At 61.1% G+C, this 13,380-nt stretch overlaps 2 protein-coding genes across 7 annotated transcripts in view; one reads left to right on the top strand and one right to left on the bottom strand.

The window, feature by feature from the left end:
- Positions 1 to 25: 25 nt before the first annotated feature.
- On the top strand, positions 26 to 7,021 carry HTRA2 (HtrA serine peptidase 2; the record flags this gene model as incomplete). Its single annotated transcript, XM_042882813.1, has 8 exons — positions 26 to 162; positions 1,063 to 1,267; positions 1,337 to 1,531; positions 1,739 to 1,771; positions 2,060 to 2,168; positions 2,706 to 2,775; positions 6,244 to 6,339; positions 6,648 to 7,021. Coding segments are annotated over 8 exons (1,011 nt in total), but the record flags the coding sequence as incomplete, so codon positions are not given.
- A 1,643-nt stretch (positions 7,022 to 8,664) lies between these two features.
- The window catches only part of LOXL3 (lysyl oxidase like 3), a 14,449-nt gene continuing 9,733 nt past the window's right edge, over positions 8,665 to 13,380 (bottom strand). For 5 of the 6 annotated variants that reach the window (XM_042882856.1, XM_042882854.1, XM_042882859.1 and 2 more), the window contains 9 exons: positions 12,947 to 13,127; positions 12,485 to 12,639; positions 11,758 to 11,931; positions 11,128 to 11,290; positions 10,636 to 10,879; positions 10,020 to 10,135; positions 9,776 to 9,912; positions 9,435 to 9,546; positions 8,665 to 9,244 (listed from right to left, as the gene is read on the bottom strand). In XM_042882856.1, the coding sequence (XP_042738790.1) occupies positions 9,171 to 9,244; positions 9,435 to 9,546; positions 9,776 to 9,912; positions 10,020 to 10,135; positions 10,636 to 10,879; positions 11,128 to 11,290; positions 11,758 to 11,931; positions 12,485 to 12,639; positions 12,947 to 13,127 (1,356 nt within the window). In that variant the 3' untranslated portion in view covers positions 8,665 to 9,170. Of the gene's footprint in view, positions 9,245 to 9,434; positions 9,547 to 9,775; positions 9,913 to 10,019; positions 10,136 to 10,635; positions 10,880 to 11,127; positions 11,291 to 11,474; positions 11,631 to 11,757; positions 11,932 to 12,484; positions 12,640 to 12,946; positions 13,128 to 13,380 lie in introns of all 6 variants that reach the window. The other variant, XM_042882858.1, reaches the window with a different exon arrangement.

Here is a 13,380-nt window from a genome sequence, read left to right as displayed (position 1 = left end):
GTGGGCCCGGGAAAGCCGCCGTTCCGCGCTGCGCGCCGCCGTGCCCGCCCCGCCCGCGCCGCCCGCGCCGCCGCCCGCCTCGCCCCGCGCCGCCTTCAACTTCATCGCCGACGTCGTAGAGAAGACGGCGCCCGCCCTGGTCTACGTGGAGATCGTGGGCAGGTACCCCGGCCCGCCGCCGTCCGGCGCCCTCGGCTCCCCCCGGCCCCGTGGCGCGGCTTCGCGGCCGCCGGCGTTGCCCTCGGGGCCTCCGGCAGCCCTGAGGTGCCGCGGCGCTGCCGCTCAGCCGGCCTTACGCTCAGCTTGCATGCCGCCCGCGTGGGCGCTGCTGAGATGCTGCAATATTACTGTTTGTAATATTGCAAAATTGCCCCGTTACCTCCTGATCTGCGCCACCGCTCATCGCAGCAGCCGGTCGGGTTGGTGCCCGTGGTTCGACCCGCGGTGGGTCTGTGCTGCTGCTCCCGGCCCCTTTTGCTTGCTGTGTGCATGGAAGTGCTTTCCTGCAGCGTTTGCCTCAGAATATCCCCGAAGGCAGGGTGAAACTAGCCGGTACTTTGGCCTCCATATCCTCACAGGTTGCTTTGATGCCTTTTTTCAGCAGTTGGGAACCACCTTGAGCCACTGTGACTTTTTAAAGGTCATTGATAGACTCACAGGGACATTAGCTCATCCTGTTTGGTCCTCGTGGCAAAGCTCTGTGTGTTCAGGTTGTATCTCTCCATAGGTCTGTGCATGTCTTTCCTAAAGACTGCAGTGTCTATTGCAGCTCTCTGTTACTGTGCGCTTCCCAGTGTGCTTCCATGGTCCTTGTGAGGGGACGCTTTTGCCATTGCACGTGGATTTCTGGTTCCTCCTGCTTGCTGCCCCATTGCGTGCAGGGTTGTGCTATCTCTTGTGATGGACACCATCACAGAGCATCTGGGCATCCCCTTGCGGTCCCCCGCTACTACCCGGCCCACCGGGCTGAGCCATGCGGCTGCCAGCTGCCCCGGCCTCCCACATCCCCACCTGTCCCCTCCAGGTCCCCACACCCTCCTGTGACCTTTGCCCACCTTGCAGGCACCCGTTCTCAGGCCGTGAGGTGCCCATCTCGAACGGCTCTGGATTCCTGGTGTCTCCCGATGGGCTCATTGTGACCAACGCACACGTGGTGGCCAACCGGCGGCGCGTGCGGGTGAAGCTGGCCAGCGGGGAGCAGTACGACGCCGTGGTGCAGGACGTGGACCAGGTCGCAGACATCGCCACCATCAAGATCAAGCCTAAGGTGCATGCCACGTGGTGGAGGGGCTCCCTTCCTCGCCTGCCTTCTGCTAACCCGGATCCTCTCTTCCAGCGCCCGCTGCCCACGTTGCCCCTTGGGCGCTCCTCCGAGGTGCGGCAGGGGGAGTTCGTGGTGGCCATGGGCAGCCCCTTCGCCTTGCAGAACACCATCACCTCCGGCATCGTCAGCTCCGCGCAGCGCGGCAGCCGGGAGCTGGGCCTGGCCGCCTCCGACATGGAGTACATCCAGACGGACGCCGCTATCGACGTAAGGCACCTCTGCTCTGGGGAAGGGCTCTGGGTGCCGCGAAGCGCAGGGAGGCTGGGCACAGCAGCCTGGGAGAGGGGTGTTTCTGGTTGGTGGTCTGGCTCTTTCTCGGCCTGAGCCCTGTTCTCTGGGCTCTGCCTCCTCGCTGTGGGTTAGTGCTTGAGGTTTGCTTTCGTGGCCTCATTGCTGCTCTCTCTGCTGTTTCAGTTTGGGAACTCTGGTGGTCCCCTCGTCAACTTGGTAAGTTCTCCTGCATGTGTCCCAGTGGACCTTTTCTCCTGGGGCTGAGTGCCTTCAGTGCAAGCGTCCTCACCTGTGAGGTGGGAAGGAGGAACTGTGTGTGCTCTAGGCATCTTAAGGGGTGGGATCAAGGAATTGGCTTGGAGTGAGAGCCCTGCTTAGTAGGACTCTTCCCTGCCCAGCCTCAGCAAGATCAGACTGCCTGGATGGGACGGGTGCACAGGCTTCAGGTTTTGCAGAGCTCCATAAAGGTGCAGGTTGGAGAACGCAGTGCCCTTTTCCGTGCAGGATGGCGAAGTGATTGGGGTGAACACCATGAAGGTGACGTCAGGCATCTCCTTTGCCATCCCCTCAGACCGGCTGCGGAAGTTCCTGCAGAAGGAGGAACAGCGCAAAAGTGAGTTGGAAGCTTCTCTGCTCGGGTGCTGGGGAACGAGGCCAGAATGAGGGTGATGAAAGAAGGAAGAAGCTGTGGGCAAAGCTGAGCTCCCTGCGCTTCTTCAGGGAGGTGGGCAAACACAGAAGAGGAAGAACCTTTGGGGACTAGGAAGATTCTCCCATTGGGCATGAAGCAGTGAGCCCCTCTGCCGTAGGAAATCCATATGCCATAGATAAGGCTTCCAGGGTTTCCAAGAACTCTGCCTTTTGTTCCTTTGTGTTTGTGGTAAGTTGTTTAATGCAGATTCTTGCTGCCTGGTTCTCACGTTGACATCATGGACTGATATTCTCAAGCAAAACAGTGATATCCTAAACCAAGAAAAGAAACTGTGCAATAGCTATAAAGCCAGTAACTGAAACTGAAATCTTCTGTTGGTAGGGAACCAGAATCACTGCCTTGAGGCGTGCAGGCTCTGTGATTTGCTGGCTCAGCCCTGTGCTTTTTGGGTGCATGTCTGTTTTCAGCACTGTTGTTAGAGGTCCTTTCTGCCCACAGGCTCCTGGTTTGGCAACGCGGAGACGAAGCGCCGTTACATCGGGGTGATGATGCTGACTCTCACACCCAGGTAAGCGCTGTGAGCTCAGCGGGACCGGTCTTGTTGGGAGCTTTTGGGAGGATTGCCTTCACAAGGTTAAGCATTCACATTCAGAAGTCTCTTTGCTGATATGGTGTTCAGACTCTTGTGTGCCTGGGGTAAGTTAGAAGCTTGCAAATTTCTGTTTGTGGCAGAATCTGCAAGCAGATAAAACGTCCCTAAATCTGCCGCATCAGTGTGTAATTTCATTGGGAGTTCCATAAAGAGGCCTTGCAACACAACTTGAACAAAGAGCCACCAGAAGTGTTGTGTAATTAGCAGATAAGCGTTGTGCCAACTGAAAGCTTTTGTGCAAAATGTGTGAATTGTACTCCTGGGAGGAGCGGTCTGGCGGGTGAACTGCTGTGGTACTGAATTCCTGGCAGAATGTGGGACTTTCAGAATAAGAAAGTGCACGTTTGGCTGCTGGGGAAGGAGGCAGGCAGGTTGCAGAGCGGGCTGTGTGGGCACACAGCACGGCTGCCTCTCAGTGCTGTGAGGCTCCTGGCTGGCAGGAGGAAGGTTGGGTGCTGCCTCTGGAAAGGAATGGTGGTGCTGAGCAGGACAGCACTGGAAAATGGGAAGGGGGTGACCTGCAGGCCTGAGGCTCTTCGCCCTCCTCTCTGTAGCCTGGGAAGAGCACTGTGTTTCCTCTGCGTCTGAAGAAATGCTCTGGTTGGCAAAGAGAATTGCAGCCAGACTGCTTGCTTCAGTTCTGCTGGCCTCCAAGACACGGGAGCCAAACCCAGTGCCCGGGGCAGATGCCCTGCGTGCTGTGTTAATGTGCCTTGTTGAGTGCTGGGAGCCCTGCTCAGGCCTATGGAGAGCTCTGCGTGCCCTGGGACAGCATTGCCACTGCTTCACACAGCGTGTTTGCGGCTCCAAGGTGCAGCAAGCGCAGCTGTTAGGGGAGCAGTGGACCTGCAGTCTCCCCTCTGTGAGCAGCCCTCCTCAAAGGTTTTGTGCCTGAGCGGCTCTTGAGAGATCCCCGCGGTGCAGTGTTGGTGGCTGCCGTGTGCCTGGCAGAAACGCGTTTCAGGGCCGAAGTTCTGGCGGCTCCTGTACGGTTGGTTGTGTTTGTGGACCGGATGCCGTGAGCGGTGCTGGCTCCTTGCTGGTGCGCAGGCAGGGGGAGCCCGTCTGCGCTTCGGATGTCGGGCGGCGGGGTGAGCGGGGGGCGCTGCCGGCACCGCAGGCCCAGCAGATGGCGCTCGTGCTCGCCGTTGGCGCCTGGGGAGCGGGCGGGGCGGCGGGCGGCGTGAGGTGGCGGCGCGGAAATGAGGCGGTGTGGAGGCTCAGAGCCACCAGTGCCAACAGAACAGGAGCCGGGGGCGGAGAACGGAGCCCATGTAGGCACCCTATTGCTGCCCACGGAAAGTTGTTACTGAGATTCAAATGATTCTGTAGGGAGGAGAGGAAAAAAGGCTGGGAAGTGTCTTCTCAAATACTATTTAGTATCAAGCTGAGGAAGGGTTGAGCTCCCACTGCCCTGCGTTACAGCATGCAGTATGTGGGGAGGGAGAATAGGGCTCTGAAAACAGAGGTGCTGGTTGTTGGAAATGAGTTCTACGTAAAACATGCAGTGCTGGTGAGGCGTGTTAGCAGGGAAACATTAAAACACATGAGGCGCTTCTCTGTGCTGTGTGATGGGACTTGCTGGCGTAGGGTTGCAAAGAGCAAGTGGGAAACCTAACAGAAGCAGAGCCTTACTGCTGTCATGTGCGCAGGAGCAGCAGGCATGAGGCGCAGTCTCGGCTGCACGATGTCTGTAGATGTGGCCCTGGTCTGAGCGAGCTGTGGGGGGGGCCTTGCTGGGATGGAGATCATTTCTTTTTTAGAGTCTTGTATGGTTTTGTGTTTTGGATCTGTGACCAAAGCAGTGTTGATAACAGAATCACAGAATGGCCAGGGTTGGAAGGGACCTCAAGGATCACAGAGCTCCAACCCCCATCAATGCAGGGCCACCAACCTCCCCGTTGCACAGCAGCCCAGGCTGCCCAGGGCCCCATCCAACCTCCAACACCTCCAGGGATGGACGGGGCGTCACAGCCTCTCTGCAGCTGTTCCAGCCCCTCCCCGCTCTCACAGCACACAACTTCCCCTGACATCCAACCTGAATCTTCCCCCCTTCAACTTCAAACCATTTCCCCTTAACATACAACATACCAATGCTTTAGCTACAGCTGAGCAGCGCTTATGCAGCATCCAGGCCTTCACTGATTCTCATACTTCTCCACACAGGGAGTGGGCTGAGGGTGGGCAGGAGGTGGGGACAGGATGCAGTGGGGGCTTGGCCCCAGCGATGGCCCAGGCTGCACAATGGTATGCTTAGCACTAAAACTGGGGGGAAGCTTTTCCACAGCAGCTGCTCAGCGACTGGGAGGCAGTTACTGTGTTTGTACAGAGACTGCAAAAGGGCACATATGGTTCTGTGTTAGCAAGTGGAGTGAAGAAGGAGATTAGTTGTTGTAAATGTGAGCAGTAGCCCTGGTAGTTCTGATAGTTCCCACTGGCAGGACAAGGGGCAATGGCACAAATTGAAATGTGTGAGATTCCAACTGAACACAACAAACCAATGGCTTTAACTGTCAGAGTGGTCAAACCCTGCAGCCTGAGGGGTTGTGAGTCTCTGTCCTTGGAGATACTCAGCACCAGTATCAGCCTTGGGCAGCCTGCTCTGGCTGGTGTAGGACCAGCTTCCTTCCAACCTCATCTGTGCCATAATACTGCGACATCGAGAAGAGATGGCAGCTTGCAAAGCTCAGTGAAAAAAGGTACAGTGCAGTTCAGCAGCAAAGCAAGGAGCCGTAACCAGTGGGGAGCAAGGAGCTGGGTGCTGTATTTCCTGGGGTTACAGTGGATCTGAACTGGTGCTGAGGCTGTTTACATTATGCACAGCTGTGAGAACCAGCTGGAGTGTTGTATCCAGTGCTGGATGTGTTGGAGAGAATCCAGAAAGGAGAAGAGAGAGGAGAGGAATTGAGAGCTAGGGCTAGAAAAGCTGATCTGGGGGAACACTGCAGGAACTGGGATTGTTTAGTCTAGACTCCAGCAGAGAGATAGAGGTATGCTTCTGCTTGACATTTCTAGCAAAATCAAAAGGATGTAACTTTTCTTCTGTGAAGAAGAGGGAAATGAAACTTCAGGATGGGAGCTGCAAGTCCAATACCAGGAAAGCTGTCTGAAGTGGGGCTGCTCAGACACAGGACTTGCATCACCAGCAGCTGGGATCCAGCTGGCAGCAGTGCTGGTAGTTTCCAGTTCTCCCTAGCACAGTCAGGACTAGTTTTTGTCAGAAAGGTGGTGGCATTCAAGTGACCCCAGAGTTTGCAGCTGGTCACTTGTGCAAGGGCACAGCAGGAGAATTCTGCAGCATTTTCCCCAAGCGTGGTCCTGGCTGGATGGGAGCCCTGCTCTGCTTCCCGGCTCACTACTGTGATGCTCATTTTCCCTCTGCAGCATCCTAGCTGAGCTGAAGCTGCGTGACCCCAGCTTCCCTGATGTCTCCTATGGAGTGCTAATCCACAAAGTGATCATCGGTTCCCCGGCCCACCAGTAAGTGCTGCCTGGTGCCTCGGGGTGGGAGAGCGAGTACACAGGGCGGGATGGGTTTAGCTCTGAGGGCTTTGCTGCAGAGCAGCAGGGGTTGGGGCCCGCAGAGCAGCAATCTGCAGCAGGAGCTGTGTGGAGGAATGTGCTTGGGCTTGGCATCCCTTTGACCAAGCTACCTGTGGAGCTGAAGGAATGCCTGGCACAACAGCCCCAGCTTCCTGAAGTGCCTGGCTCTCCTTCCTTCCTGGAAGACGAAGCCGCAGACAAGCGTCTGCTTCACTTGCCATGAATTTCTTTCCTTCTCCCCTCAGGGCAGGGCTGAAGGCGGGCGACGTGGTGCTGGAGATTAACGGGCAGGCGACGCGCCGTGCCGAGGATGTGTACGAGGCAGTGAGGACTCAGCAGAGCTTGGCCCTGTTGGTGCGGCGCAGCTACGACACCTTGCTGGTGAGCGTCGTCCCTGAGGTCACAGAGTAGCTGTGCTGCAGAGCAGGCCGCTCTGTCTGCTGGCTGACTGCGCCGGCCAGGAGCCGAGGACGCAGGACTGAGGCACATCTGTGTGCCATCGGGGAGAGACTGGGAGCTTGCGAGGGCCTGGAGGGGCCAGGCAGGGGGCAAGGCACTGGGGCAGACTCGGTGTGAAACCACTCCCCTCCGTGCTCAAATAAAGTGCTTTTCTAGGTGCCGTGTGGCCTCCTTTCCCTGGCACACGGTGTCCCAAGTATGACCTGCAAGCAGCTGGGCTGTGAGAGCCGCCTCCTCCTGCCATTGGGAGGAGCGGTGATGTCCTCGGTGCTAGGGGAGGGGTGTCCTGTCACCTCCTCAGCATCTGTGGTCTGGGCTGTGGTCCGATTCCTCCATCCGTAACGGGTGGCTCCTGGGGGCACCTCTGCAAGTGAGAGCGGCCCTGGAGCTGCAGAGGGGCTTCCTGGGGAGAGCCGTCACTGCCTCCCTCCCTGCGCAGGCTGAGCTGCTCCTAGCCAGATCTCACTGCTGTGGCTGCTCCCAGAAGCCTTGTCCTCTGGGTCAAATCACTTCCACGTGGAGCAAGGACTCCAGTGTCAGTGCCCGCGTCTGCATGCTGAGGATCTTCAGTGTGATGGCTGAGCCAACCTCGGATCTGGCCAGAGCAGCGTATGGCCAGCCGGAGGTACAGGAGGACCTGTGGGAGCTGTGCGCGCTGCCTTGGCGCCGTCTGTCTCTTCCTCCTCCCCCCCCCATCCCTCCCCCAGTTGTCTGTCAGCACCAGAGCGCCGCGCTCCCACGCACGGAGGCGTCCCGGGGGACCCGACCGGCCCTTCCCCGCTGCCTTTCTCGCTTGCTCCCTCCCCGTCCTCTGCAGCTGGCGGCCAAGAGCTGTGCTGAGAGGGAGCAGCTCGGGCTGTCCTTGCTTTCCTGGAAGAGCCCCGCTCCGCTCCAGCCCCAGCGCTCTGCCAGCGGCCGTGGGAGGCGAGGAGCGGGGAGTGGGGAGCGGCGCTGCAGTGACCCGACTCCAGCGGCAGGAATGCGAGCAGCGGCCGGGCTGTGCCCGCGGAGGGGCTTTTGCCCCCCGTTGGTGCTTTTAGATGAAAGCAGCACAGTTCCTTGGGGGGCTGTGGCGGAGGGCAGCTCCCAGCGCCGCTCCCGGCGTTCCCCTTCTGCCGCCCAGAGAACAGAACAGGGCTCCTTTCAGGCTGGCCCTGGCCTCGCCGCTGGAATTTGTTCCCCGGCGAAGCCCAGCCGCGGGAGGGGCGGCAGCGCGCAGGGGAAATAGCTGGGACGTTTCTCACATAGCTGCTCCGGCAGCGCTGACCGCAGCGCTTTCCAGGGCCGCGGCCAGGGCCTGCCCTGCTGCGTGCCGACGGACCGAGCTGCTCCTCCGTGCTGCTCTGCAGACGGGGCCAGAGGTGCTGGCTGAGGGATGAGAGGTGGCTCCCGCTTACCTGAACCTCGTACCCCACATCCGTCCAGTCTCGCCGGCTCAGAGGGGCTTTGCTCCCCCCACGCCGCTCCCTGTGGGGTTGCTCCCTTTGGAGGCAGCCCGGAGCTGCAGTCCCTGCGGGGCTGTTGGGAGTTCGCACTGCTTGGGATTCCTGCCGCATAACATCTGTGTTGCATCTGGCGCGGGGCATCCTGTGCTGGGCTGCATCGGGGCTGAGCCAGGGTGGCCCCATCTGCTCCCGCTGCTGTGGGCCTCCCACAGCCCCAAGAGCTGCTCTGGGGCATCTCTGGGCTCCCGCAGCCCCTTCTTCTGCCCTGCAGAGGGGCAGCTCCTCTACCCCGTGCAAAGCGGACCCCTGGGTCATGCTTCCTCGCTCTCCCTCCCACCCTGGAGAGGAGTCAGCAGGATACAGAACTGACATCTTTATCAAGAAAATAAAATTACAACTAAGACACGGGTGTGGGAACCGCTGCCGGGCAGCCAATGGCAGCACTGCTGTGCAGGGCAGCCACACTGTCTGGAGATGGGGCTGCTGGAGCGCGAGGGCGGCCGGCCCTGAGCAGGGATGGGGGTCCCTGGGTGGGGTCCAGCTGCCGGAGGCGGGCAGAGCCCCAGAGAGGGTGGAGCAAGGTGAGGGGAGCTGGGGCTGGGGAGCAGGAGAGGCACAGCTGGGGTGGTGGGGCCTCCCCGGATCGTACCCTTGTGCTGCAGCCTGACTGGGGTGCAGCGTCTGGCCAGTGGTCGAGGGCTGGAGGTGCGGTGCTCAGGGCCCCCAGCCCCGGCAGTGAGTCCTGGGCAGTCCCTCGCGCAGTGCAGGCTGTGATGGGGCTGTGTGAGCCCCCGCCAGCCCCACAGCGGCTTCCTCCTGCACGCAGGGTGAAAGAGGGAGATGGCATCTCCCTGGGCCCGGGCCCTATGAGATCTGGTTGTTCAGCTGCCCCGGGTACTGCTCGAACCGCCGGCTGGCCTCTTCGCTGAGCGCATCACCTGTGTGATAGGGTGAGAGCTGTGGCTCCGGTGCTGCCTTGCCACCATCTCTGCTTGTCCCCAGCACCCCCAGCTCCTTCCTCTGCACCTGCCCACACCCCACTGCCTGCTCAACCCCACACCCTGCCCACGGCTCTAATTATTCCCAGCCCCGATGTGCCTCAGCCTGTGCCACGTCCCCAGTTGTTACCGATGTGACAGCTGTGCACCCAGATGCGGTGCCCGTCGTATTTGCAGTTGCATTTCATGGCGTTGTTGGTGAAGTCGCTCTCTGCCACCTCAAAGTTGGGGTTGATCACCACCTGTGGGGCAAGCATGAGTGGGTCACACAGCCCTGCACATCTCCAGGCAGCGGGGCAGGCACAGTCTCCCCATGCCGCAGCTCCTGGGGCTGTGCATCCTGTGAGGACCACGGGGCAGAGGCGAGCTCCAGAGCCTGCCCAGCCCCGCGGCACAGCCCACTCTGTGCACTCTCAGCACATCCTATGCATTGCTACTAAGGGTGTGAGGGGCTGGGCACAGCTGCAGCACCTGCAGGATGTAGTTGCCTGGCTTGACATCAGTGATGTCAATCCACTGGCAGTCGATGTCGTGCCGGTACAGGTCCCAGCAGCCCACCGTGATGCCCTGCTCCCCAAAGTTGGCACACTCGTACCGCTTGGCCACATCTGAAGGCAGGAAAAGAACACGGCTTGTCCCTCCTACAGCCCCTGCATGGGGGGGGACGCAGCGGGGACCCAGAGCTTCGTGGTGCCCCGCAGCCTCACAGCCCCACCTTCCTCGCACTCAGTGTCCTCGAGGCAGAAGCTGGCTTTGTGGCCCTCAGCCACCTTGGTGCCGTTGGGAGTCAGGATGTCGTAGTGGGTGAAGATGTCCATGCTGTGATAGTGCCTGTGAGAGAGTCCACAGTGCCCGCTGCCCCAGAGCCAGCCCCTCAGGGAGGGCAGAGGGGCGGAGGGGTGGTGGAGGAAACCCCCGGAGTTGCGTGCCCATCCCTGCTGCTCAGGAAGGTCTGCACGGCCCCTGCTCTGGATGCAGCACAGCAAGGCTGAGGCACAGCTCAGCCTCACCCAGGGCTGGGATACGGCTGCCACCAGTCAGACGGCCCAGACAGGGGAGGTTTCCCCAGGGTGCAGCCTGCAGCCCAGTCTTAGCGCCGCTCCTCCAGAGACAGCCCTGAGCCAAACTGGGGAGAACAGCATTAGAGCCCTCACCCAGGCTCTGTGCCTTGCGCAACGCCACTGTGACCTGGCATCACCCTCACCCTGTGGCATTGCTCTCATCCTGTAGCATTACCCTCAGCTTGTGTCACCAAGCCCGGCACAGCACCATCGACCCAGCCCAGGCCATTCCCAACCCGCCCGCCTTCCCTGCCCCTGCCACGCACGCACCGGTGACACTCGTGCCAGACCCAGGAGTGCCGCCCAGCCTTGGGGCGAAAGTCAGCGCGGCCGTTGTTGTGGATCTGGGAGGAGAAGCGGAGCAGACGGCGGTGCCCATAGGGCCAGTTGGCATGGCGGGCTGAGCTGGACAGGCAGTTCTCCTCGGCGGCGCAGTACAGCATGTGCAGCGGGCGGTCCTCGATGTACGCCGTCTCCTGCACCAGCGGGGCGTGCAGCAGCAGGTCGGAGGCGGCTGGGGACAGATGGCAGCTCAGGGCTGTATGGCCGCCCCAGGCAGCGCAGTGCGGGGCTGAGCCAGCTGGGAGAATTCATGGCCATCCCTTCGTTGGGGCACAAATCGAGCCTATGGCCCCACCCCCTGCAGCTTATGGGCTCTCAATCATCATCCCCTGGACCCACAGCCGCGGTGCCTGCAGACACCACGGCCCGCAGCCCCATGGCTGGTTGCCCCCATTGCCCGCAGCCCCCACGGTCGCTCACTTTCAGAGCAGATGACGCCCGCAGCGAAGCGCGTTCCCGTGTTCCTGCAGTTCAGGCTGCTGCCGTGGTGCTGGCAGTGGTTCAGGGACAGCTCGTGGCCGGCGCACTTCACCCCACTCAGCACCATCTCCGTCACGTTGCTGGCATCCCAATACCACGTTTCCTGGGGTGGGTGAGAAGGCCGGGCAGGAAGCCATTCATGCTGTAGTACCCCAGCCTTGCACCCACACACCCACAGAGACTCCATCCCACGGCACGGATCAGCCGCATCCCATCGCCCCGCGCAGCCCCGTGGCAGTCAGGGCAGCACCAGGGATGGCCACCGCACCGCAGCGCCCCGCACCTACCGTCACCGCGTGCAGGGAGTAGCCCAGGCCCAGCTGGCGACAGACCACCATCGCCTCCTTGGTGGTCCAGCCGTCGCTGCACACAGTGCCCCACTTACTGCCACGCTTCACCTCCACGCGGCCCTCGAACTCCGTCCTCCCCCCGGCCAGGCGGATCTGCGGGAAGCCCTGGGGCCGTCATCACCCCGCAGTGCCCCGCACCGCCGCCCCCCCGCATCTCCGTCCCCGCAGAGCAGTGGTGCTGCTGTCTCGCCTCCCCGGCCATGCTGGCTCTGGCACCTACTTGCAAGCCGTGGTTAGCGAATCCCAGCCCCAGCTGGCGACAGGCGACCATCGCCTCCAGCGTACCCCAGCCTTCGCCGCACACCAGGCCCCAGCGCGGCTCATCCCCTTCTGCAGCCCCCACCGCCACCTCCACGCGCCCCTCGAAGCGGCTCCGGCCCCCGCTCAGCCGAATCTGCGGAGAGACGCAGCGGCTGCAGCGCCGTCACTGCGAGCAGCGCCCCGGTGCAGCAGCAATGCCCAAAGCGGGCAGAAAGATCCATTTCAGAATGGCATTCCCATTTCTGAAATGACGGGCGTGGGAGTGTTAGAACGGTTAAGAAGTCCAAAGTGGATGAGATGAGGGGGTGCAGCACGCTGAAAGGCGCCGATCCGTTCGCTCATTTCATCAGCAGTCCCCAAAAAAATCTCTCACAGCAATTTTTTTTGGGGGTGCTTCAGGTGCGGATGTGGCAGCGGCAGGCAGAGCTGCACAGTGTGAGGGATGCTGCTGAGCCCCACAGCCCCCTCCCATCCTGCCTCCTCACAGGGCAGCGTGCAACCCCTGAGATCCCCACCCCCCAGGGCAGCCCTCGTCCCAGACCAGGGGGAAACAAGGGAGCCAAAAGGGAACCAGCAGGGGACAGCCTACATTGGGTCCCATGTGACCCCACGCTCTCTAAGTGCCACGGACACCACTGCCATCCCTCAGTCCCCCTGCAGACTTGCAGCCCCCCCATGGCACGTACCAGGTTCTCGTAGCCCATGTAGGGGATGTTGCAGCGCACGGCCGCATCCTCCGTGTGCTTGCAGTCCTCCTGCGTGATGTTCTTGAAGGGGCAGCTCCAGAGGGACTTCTCAGTGCCCAGGCACTGCACCTCGTTCAGGTGGATGGGCCCCGTCCCTGCAGAGGAACGGCAAGGCTCAGTGAAGCAGCACAGGGATGCTGTAGCCCTCCCATCCCCACAGCCCAGCCCTGCCCTCCCCAGCTGCCACCAGGGGCAGACCGGCCCAGACTTTCCCTGCCCCTGCCACGCTCACACCAGTGACACTCAAGCCAGACCCAGGAGTGCCACCCAGCCTTGGGATGAAAGCCCCAGCTCTGGAGATGCTCAGGGCAAAACCCACACCCTGCATCCAGGCGCCCACAGGGCACGTCCAGCAGAGAGGGCTGAAGGCAGTGCCTGACCCCTCTGCCTCAGCACGCTTACCTTGGCCCATGCGTGCCCCGGTGAGGGCCTCCTTGGCGCTGCCGAAGCCCAGCTCACGGCAAACCACGCTGGCAGACAGCAGATTCCAGCGGTCATCGCAGATTGTGCCCCACTCGTTGTTCTTCAGCACCTCCACACGGCCCTCCCCAGCCTTGGCACCGCCTTTCAGCCGGATCCGTGGCTGTGGGGCAGAAGGGTCAGGGCACAGCATGGCACGGCATGGTGCAGCACAGCATGGCACAGCATGGCACAGCACGGCACAGCACAATGCAGCACAACATGGCATGGCACAGCACGGTGTAGCACAGCATGGCACAGCATGGCACAGCATGGCAAGGCATGGCACAGCATGGCACAGCATGGTGCAGCACAGCATGGCATGGCACAGCACGGCACAGCATGATGCAGCACAACATGGCATGGCACAGCACGGT

The sequence above is a fragment of the Lagopus leucura genome, unplaced genomic scaffold (genome assembly GCF_019238085.1).
Source record: "Lagopus leucura isolate 7727_CA_CO unplaced genomic scaffold, USGS_WTPT01 Super-Scaffold_100036, whole genome shotgun sequence".
NCBI classification, from domain to species: Eukaryota; Metazoa; Chordata; class Aves; order Galliformes; family Phasianidae; genus Lagopus; species Lagopus leucura.
This window is presented reverse-complemented; position numbering and strand designations above follow the sequence as displayed.